General features: G+C 45.6%; 1 protein-coding gene across 9 annotated transcripts in view; it reads right to left on the reverse strand.

Moving 5' to 3' along the window:
• The window catches only part of plekha5 (pleckstrin homology domain containing, family A member 5), a 60,313-nt gene extending 51,825 nt beyond the window's left edge, over positions 1–8,488 (reverse strand). For 3 of the 9 annotated variants that reach the window (XM_047803847.1, XM_047803854.1, XM_047803848.1), the window contains exons 1-3: positions 8,311–8,487; positions 8,117–8,193; positions 7,062–7,119 (exon numbers count right to left, since the gene is read on the reverse strand). In XM_047803847.1, the coding sequence (XP_047659803.1) occupies positions 7,062–7,119; positions 8,117–8,193; positions 8,311–8,402 (227 nt within the window). In that variant the 5' untranslated portion in view covers positions 8,403–8,487. Of the gene's footprint in view, positions 1–7,061; positions 7,120–8,116; positions 8,194–8,310 lie in introns of all 9 variants that reach the window. The other 6 variants (XM_047803856.1, XM_047803855.1, XM_047803857.1 and 3 more) reach the window with 3 other exon arrangements.
• Between the last annotated feature and the right edge of the window lie 200 nt (positions 8,489–8,688).

Genomic DNA, 8,688 nt, shown 5'->3' on the forward strand with positions numbered 1-8,688 from the left:
CACATAAATCAGCTGCAGAGTATAGACGGATAAGACGGACGGATGGATGGTTAACGCAGACAGATCTCCCTCTCTCTCTATGTCTCACACTCACACACACACACACACACACACACACACACACACACACACACACACACACACACACACACACACACACTCGGAGAGGAGAGTATCAAATTAATCAGTGCCCCATCATCTCTCCTGCTGGCTGTTTAGCTCTTTAGTGAGCACTAATCACCCGACTAAACAATAAATAAACAGGGGATAACCTCCGGTGAAGTGCTGCTGCTCATCGCTCAGGATCCCGGTGACCACGGCAACTCCACCTCTAAAGGTCTGCTTTGGTGTCCAGCAGTGAGACTTTAATTCTGGGAGGTGTGAGGAGGAGCCGTGTGTAGCGTCAGTAACAGGGAAGACCAAGTGAAGGCCCAGGGAATTAGTCGAGAATTTCAGGAATGTATGTAGTTCACGTTAAAGCGAGTATAAATCCACTCCTGATTATTCAGCCAAGTGAAAACAACATGGCTGCCGGTGCCACAGACGCTCTGCAACACCTGGCTAGCTTCCTGATGCTTTTACCCCTTTTGATTTGGTGAGCAGTGATTTGGTGTAGATTGTATCCTCAGCATTTGTTTTTACACCGACCGTCACGCTTGGTGTGCCTGTGGTAATGATCCGGTCCTCGCTTTCCATCTTTGTAGGGAAAAACCTTAATATTCTCCACCCACAATGTTCGGTTACTCAGTTGTGTTTATTACATTTACATACACAACTGGGTTTACTTGTGAAGGCCAATATGGTCTAATCTAATAATATTAGGCCTACATTAGTTTATCTGTAGAGCAGCATGGAACTAACAGGTGTTCATATAAAATAGTCCCCTTTATGAGCATTTAAGCCCTAAATATTCTACCTGTTTATCAGTTATGTTGTTGTGTGTGTTTAAAGCCGCGCTAGTGTGCTGTAGTGTACTGTAGTGTGCTGTAGTGTGCTGTAGTGTTCTGTAGTGTGTTGTAGTGTGTTGTAGTGTTCTGTAGTGTTCTGTAGTGTGCTGTAGTGTGCTGTAGTGTGCTGTAGTGTGCTGTAGTGTGCTGTAGTGTGCTGTAGTGTGCTGTAGTGTGCAGTAGTGTGCTGTAGTGTGCTGTAGTGTGCTGTAGTGTGTTGTAGTGTTCTGTAGTGTGTTGTAGTGTTCTGTAGTGTGTTGTAGTGTGCTGTAGTGTGTTGTAGTGTTCTGTAGTGTTCTGTAGTGTGTTGTAGTGTGTTGTAGTGTGTTGTAGTGTGTTGTAGTGTTCTGTAGTGTGCTGTAGTGTGCTGTAGTGTGCTGTAGTGTGCTGTAGTGTGCTGTAGTGTGCTGTAGTGTTCTGTAGTGTGCTGTAGTGTGCTGTAGTGTTCTGTAGTGTGTTGTAGTGTGTTGTGTGCTGTAGTGTTCTGTAGTGTTGTAGTGTGCTGTAGTGTGCTGTAGTGTGCTGTAGTGTGCTGTAGTGTGCTGTAGTGTTCTGTAGTGTGCTGTAGTGTGCTGTAGTGTTCTGTAGTGTGTTGTAGTGTGTTGTAGTGTGCTGTAGTGTTCTGTAGTGTTGTAGTGTGCTGTAGTGTGCTGTAGTGTGCTGTAGTGTGCTGTAGTGTGCTGTAGTGTTCTGTAGTGTGTTGTAGTGTGTTGTAGTGTGTTGTAGTGTGCTGTAGTGTTCTGTAGTGTTCTGTAGTGTGTTGTAGTGTGCTGTAGTGTTCTGTAGTGTTCTGTAGTGTTCTGTAGTGTTCTGTAGTGTTCTGTAGTGTGTTGTAGTGTGCTGTAGTGTTCTGTAGTGTTCTGTAGTGTTCTGTAGTGTTCTGTAGTGTGTTGTAGTGTGTTGTAGTGTGTTGTAGTGTGCTGTAGTGTTCTGTAGTGTGTTGTAGTGTGTTGTAGTGTGTTGTAGTGTTCTGCAGTGTGCTGTAGTGTTCTGTAGTGTGCTGTAGTGTGCTGTAGTGTGCTGTAGTGTTCTGTAGTGTGCTGTAGTGTGCTGTAGTGTGCTGTAGTGTGCTGTAGTGTGCTGTAGTGTGCTGTAGTGTGCTGTAGTGTGCTGTAGTGTTCTGTAGTGTGCTGTAGTGTGCTGTAGTGTGCTGTAGTGTGTTGTAGTGTTCTGTAGTGTTCTGTAGTGTGCTGTAGTGTGCTGTAGTGTGCTGTAGTGTTCTGTAGTGTTCTGTAGTGTGCTGTAGTGTGCTGTAGTGTGCTGTAGTGTTTGTCTCTACATGAGAAGCTCAGAGCTCACAGCTGTCTTTGATATGGCAATGAATAAACACCTCCTCACAAAGCAGCTCCTTGTAGTTCCTGTAGTCTTCACTTTGTATTCCTCTGGCCAGTTATTACAGGTACAAGGTGTTTATAAGACTCCTCTGGCCAGTTATTAAAGGTACAAGGTGTTTATAAGACTCCTCTGGCCAGTTATTACAGGTACAAGGTGTTTATAAGACTCCTCTGGCCAGTTATTAAAGGTACAAGGTGTTTATAAGACTCCTCTGGACAGTTATTACAGGTACAAGGTGTTTATAAGACTCCTCTGGCCAGTTATTAAAGGTACAAGGTGTTTATAAGACTCCTCTGGCCGGTTATTACAGGTACAAGGTGTTTATAAGACTCCTTTGGCCAGTTATTAAAGGTACAAGGTGTCAGGAAGACTCCTCTGGCCAGTTATTAAAGGTACAAGGTGTTTATAAGACTCCTCTGGCCAGTTATTACAGGTACAAGGTGTTAATAAGACTACTCTGGACAGTTATTACAGGTACAAGGTGTTAATAAGACTCCTCTGGACAGTTATTACAGGTACCAGGTGTTTATAAGACTCCTCTGGTCTGGACTGATAATCCCAGAAGCCCAGAGTCTGTCTCTCGCTCATACACACAGCTCTTAACCCAGATTCTCCAGCTGAATATTACAGCTCTCTGGTTAAGGTTAAACTTACACTTGGGCTTAACCAGATCTCTACCCCAGACTGGTGGTCTGGTGGACTGGTGGGCTCAGGAATCTCCACATGAGGGGGTAATAAAACTAAATTACAGATCTTATAGAATAAGAAACTACAGACTGCAAAATAACATCATCAGAAAGGGCAAGTTAGCACCGGAATGGGGTAGTTTAGCTCTAGAATAGGGTAGTTTAGCTCTAGAATGGGTTAGTTTAGCTCCAGAATGGGTTAGTTTAGCTCTAGAATGGGTTAGTTTAGCTCCAGAATGGGTTAGTTTAGCTCCAGAATGGGGTAGTTTAGCTCTAGAATGGGTTAGTTTAGCTCCAGAATGGGGTAGTTTAGCTCTAGAATGGGGTAGTTTAGCTAGCTCTAGATTGTGATAGTTTAGCTCTAGAATGGGATCCTTTAGCTCTAGAATGGGGTAGTTTAGCTCTAGATTGGGTTAGTTTAGCTCTAGATTGGGTCCGTTACCATGTAGTAAGGAATGGGTTAGGTTAGGCCCAAAAGTGTTTGGTTTAGGTTGAAGGTTGAAAATAGATCTTTTAACATTTGTCCTCTGTGGAAGTTCTGAAAAGCTTCACTGTCCGTGACTGAAGGTGCCATCTTGCGTGGACGGGTTTAAGTGTGAACACAAACACACACACCTGTGGACCAGGTCAGGATCTTCTGCTTATTAGAAGCTCTGTGGGTTTCACAAGCAACAAGACCGTAGTGTAGATAACAGAACATTTAGATGAAAGGAAGCTTTTATAAAGAGAACACTAATGTGGCCATGATTAGGTGGTCAGTAGCTAGGTACAGTGCTCCGGTTAACTAAACTGTAGATCATCACATCATGTAATTAACACAACTTCAACTGAACCACTTCATGAGAAGAAACCGACCCAATACGGAGACATTGCCATTAAGGATCTGAATACTTCACCACCAATCAACCCGAGCAGGAGAAGCGGCTATGGATTTCAGTTTGAACGTTAACCCACAGCATTGTGATGCAACCCTTCGCTCATCCCCGTCCACACACACACACACACACACTTCCATCACGCTCCACATGATCTTTTCCCATGACCAGAGAACAAGAGGGACAGAAGGAATCACATATGAGCTCCTGCAGAGCAGCTGCTGTGAAGACAATCTCTGAATCACAATACTGTTCCTAGGTGACATTGGGAAGAAGAAAAAAAAAGCAGATCCTCAGACTGCAGTGTGATGAATATGCATCTGCAGTGTGCTTTTCAGACCACATGACAGAAGAGTCTGAGAAAGGGATGGCTTTTTAGCCACAACGGCCCGATCGATTTAGGGAGTGAACAGCCGACACGGACAAACGGCACGTCTGAAAGCACAGCGATGTGCAAAACTGACTGACCAAGATACAGAAAGCCACGTGTTCATGGGCCTTATTTCCAAGCTGGAGTAATGAATGGTCCCATATCGTTCTCAATCTCTGGCTGTCTGCCATCTACTGCTGCTGTAATTGAAGGAATTCTGCGGTGCACACAGTCTCCGGTCAAAGGGCGCTGGCAGGATCTGGGCTTTTATGCTGAGCTAAGATGTGGCTTGTCATATCTCTCGTCACTAGGCTTACAGTCACTTCTAGATCAACATAAAGCTTTATTCTTCACCGTTTGACACAAACACTTCTAAGGAAGCAACAGTCAGCCTGCTGGAATCTGTACATGCTTTGTGGTTAGTCGCTATTTACACATAATCCCATCACAATATAGGAATAAAGTGCAGCCGAGTGCAGCAAAGGTGTACTGCACGGCCCTGAGCGTCTCTGCCATCGATGCTGCTGTGACAATCACCGGGGAATACACACCGGGGCTCTGTGGTGTAAAAGAGACACTGATACGCTGCTCCTCCACACTAAAGGTCTCTTATCTGGTGAAGAATTGCTGGAGGAAGACAGAGAGCTGAGCACCTTCATCGCCCGGCCTGGGAACGTACATTAAAGTGATTGTTTGTTGTTGTCGTCCCAGTCCGATCGCCCCAGACGAGCGTTTAGTAGTTGTGGAGGGATGACGGGGGGAGGGATGGTGCAGGGGGAAGGGCTAGACCACAAATCACTCTCATCACTTACTGACTCAATCACACAGGAAAAGGAAGTGGAGGGCAATTAAAGAGACCACCATACGCACACAAAACCACCAGAGTGGCGGAAATGGGGGGTCACGGGTCCGGCATCAATCTAAAGATTCCTCAGGAGAGGATACAGCTCTCAGGACACGGAATACATCACTGAAAAACATTTATCTGTTCGTTTGTCCACTTCTCCCTAAGATTATAGAGTCCAACTTTATATCAACCTGGTCTTTGGTTCTAATCCACTAACGAGGTCATTAGTGAGCCAAAGGACAGAGCTGTAGCAGTTTGGACAAAGCCAGTAAATCATGTAGACTGCAACTGTTTTAGACGAGTATTTAAATGATACGTAGTTATACGGCCATTTATAAGACTTTTAATAACATTTTCTATAATTACTTAATAATCTCGTAATTTATTGCGCACCAGATCTGTTGTGACTGGGGGATGTCGGAGTTCACACGCGCAAAAGTTTTCTTCACTTCTAATTCCCTGTGGAATATTTCTGTGTTGTATACAGCTGATTTTCTATCTGATGTTTAGTTTGTTTTTCTGTGTGTGTGTGTGTGTGTGTGTGTGTGTGTGTGTGTGTGTGTGTAGTGTGTGTAGTGTAGTGTAGTGTGTGTAGTGTGTGTAGTGTAGTGTACAAACAAATCAAATAACTTCTCCTTCTTTATACAAACCTTCCCCAGACAATCAGTGCCATTTTATATTCCACCCCCCCCCCATCCCCCCCGAGTCGTCCTGATTTATTCTTTTTCTTACAGTCTTTTCTTATTCCTGAGCAACTGTCCTGACCATCACACAGCACTGCGGCAGGGTACACAGGGTGAGAGGGCAGGGGCACTCAAATCACCACCGATCTCTAAAGCTCCCCGACGTCCGATCTCTAAAGCTCCCCGACGTCCGATCTCTAAAAAGAGTCCCCACGTCCATTCTCTAAAAAGAGTCCCCACGTCCAATCTCTAAAAAGAGTCCCCACGTCCAATCTCTAAAAGAGTCCCCACGTCCAATCTCTAAAAGAGTCCCCACGTCCGATCTCTAAAAAGAGTCCCCACGTCCAATCTCTAAAAAGAGTCCCCACGTCCAATCTCTAAAAAGAGTCCCCACGTCCAATCTCTAAAAAGAGTCCCCACGTCCAATCTCTAAAAAGAGTCCCCATGTCCAATCTCTAAAGAGTCCCAAGGTCCAATCTCTAAAGAGTCCCAAGGTCCAATCACCAAAGACTATTGTCTCCATTGACCCTCGCTCGTAATAAACATTTTTCTTGCTAATAAAGCCACATTAATCCATCTGTAACCACTTCCTGTGTGTGTTCTCTGGCTCCTCCCACTTACTTTTGTCTACCTTGACCAAACTCTCAGTCTTACTCTACTGTAAATACAAATAGATTAAGAACTCTTTATTAGATAAAACGTTAAACTATGACTTGTTAGTTAGACTTAATATCTGCATGCAAATCAGTCTGTTGCGTCACCTGCTGGCTTGCTGCCACTTTTCGAGCATGCATGAGCTACTAGTCCACACATGCAGTAAAACATGGCTACGTTTTGTTCCTGGAAGAGAAGATTTATGACAGCTCTGTGTGATCAGATGAGGGTGTAATATGGAGGCATTTGCATTGCAGAGTTGACGGTCTGGTGCAGATTTTAAAAACGGGCTTTGCACAAGTCTGCAAACTGAATATTAATAAGTATCAGGTCCCCAGGGAGAGAAGGACCGACAAGAAGAACCTGTTCAGCCAAACCCACAACTGAGTCACCATGAGGAGAGGAACACTGCTGTCTGATCTTACTCAGGAAAGGAAGCACCAGTTCTCCAGAGTGCCTCCAGTGCACCATGGGACATGACACAAGGGCGGCAGTGTGTGTGTGTGTGTGTGTGTGTGTGTGTGTGTGTGTGTGTGTGTGTGTGTGTGTGTGTGTGTGTTTGTGTGGGTGGGCGCGGCGTTCTAAAATCACAGCCTCTAATCAGATACAAAAAAGCAACATGAGATGAGAGGCAGATCAGTGAATGGCTCCAAATCAAACTCACTTAATGAAGCAGCGCGCTCCCTCGAACGTATATCCTTCCTCCCATCCGGTTGGTAAATCTAAAGGGATAAAATTCAAAAGAAAAATTAGCCATTTTCTTGTCATGGTGTAGGCTTCCATGTTTAGTAGAGCTAGCCTGATGTAGCATCTGGAGCGTCCTGAAGCCCCAGATCTGCAGTGCTTGTGCTCAGGACCAGGGCTGTTCTTGCTTAAGGTAACACTTAAGACACATTATAATACCCCCAACACCAACCAGGTCTGGCACCTGAACGGAAGTGAACCCAGTTGCACTGTTTACAAACACAGCATGCGGCTCACACGAACGGCTGATCTGAGCTGCTGAGGAAGGCAGATGAAGGTCTGGGCTTTCAGTCACAGACGTGAGAAGAGTCGCTGGGGTTTTTGCAACGTGTAGGCCACATTAAAAGTGTGTGTGTGTGTGTGTGTGTGTGCGCGTGTGTGTTGTCAGATAAATACACGCTGTGATTAAATCAAAGCAGCCACACTGACGGTTCAGCGTGAAACGTGACTGGGTGCCAGAGACAAACCCCTGGACGTGTAAAGCCCCGGGACTGTGTGTGTGTGTGTGTGTGTGTGTGTGTGTGTGTGTGTCGGTCTACTGCTGCTGTGACTGCTGCAGAATTCCGTCATGACTTCTGTTTTCTCTCTCTCCCTCTCTCTGTCTCTCCTCCTCTCTCTGTGTCTCTCTCTCACTCTCTCTGTCTCTCCTCCTCTCTCTCTCTCTCACACACACACACACACACAACCATTCCCCCTCTCTCCCTCTCTCCCCCCTTCTCCCCCATTCCACACACAACCATTCCCTCTCTCCCTCCCCCTCACACACACACACACACACACACACACACACACACACACACACACACAACCCCCCCCCCCCCAAAAAAAAGCATTACCTGGAGTCTTCCTGTGCCCAGTGGTCACCCCCCTCTCTACCCCCCCCTTCTAACACACACACAGTCTCACAGTCTCGCACTCACACACACACACACACACACACACACACACACACACACACACACACACACACATTACCTGGGGTCTTCCTGTGCCCAGTGGTCACCGCTTCACCAGTGACAGGATGAAGCCAAGTCGTGCTCTTTGCTTCTTCGCTGTTGGGTGAAAAAAAGAAATAAGAGCATGATGTAAAAAACAAACACTCGTCCGCGGGAGGCTCGCATTCAAGCCCCAAAAAACCCCAAAGCTTTTTAAATCCACATGATATTTACTTGATGAAGAACACTCTTCCGTCCTGGATCACCCCGTAACTCCAAGAAGAAGGTAAGCAAGATAGCCAGTCTTGGTTTAGATCCGCCGCCATGTCTACACTACAACTGAGGAGCAGCCAGTAGCGGCCGTGCACGAGCCGCGCGTGGCCGCTGGGACGCGCAACCCCGACCAGCGGAGCTGTACGCGGAGGCGCGCGCCACAAAACTATTCATTATACAAATATATGGCGAAACATCACAGTTGATTTTACCGTTTCATTACTCTTTATAGTATTTTTATAGTATTACACAACCTCAGAGTAATAATAAATAAATAATGAGCAAGGAGCCACAATATAGTCCCATTAAACCCACAATAATCTAGCATAAACAATAATA

This window comes from Tachysurus fulvidraco, chromosome 19, assembly GCF_022655615.1.
Source record: "Tachysurus fulvidraco isolate hzauxx_2018 chromosome 19, HZAU_PFXX_2.0, whole genome shotgun sequence".
In the NCBI taxonomy this organism is placed as follows: domain Eukaryota; kingdom Metazoa; phylum Chordata; class Actinopteri; order Siluriformes; family Bagridae; genus Tachysurus; species Tachysurus fulvidraco.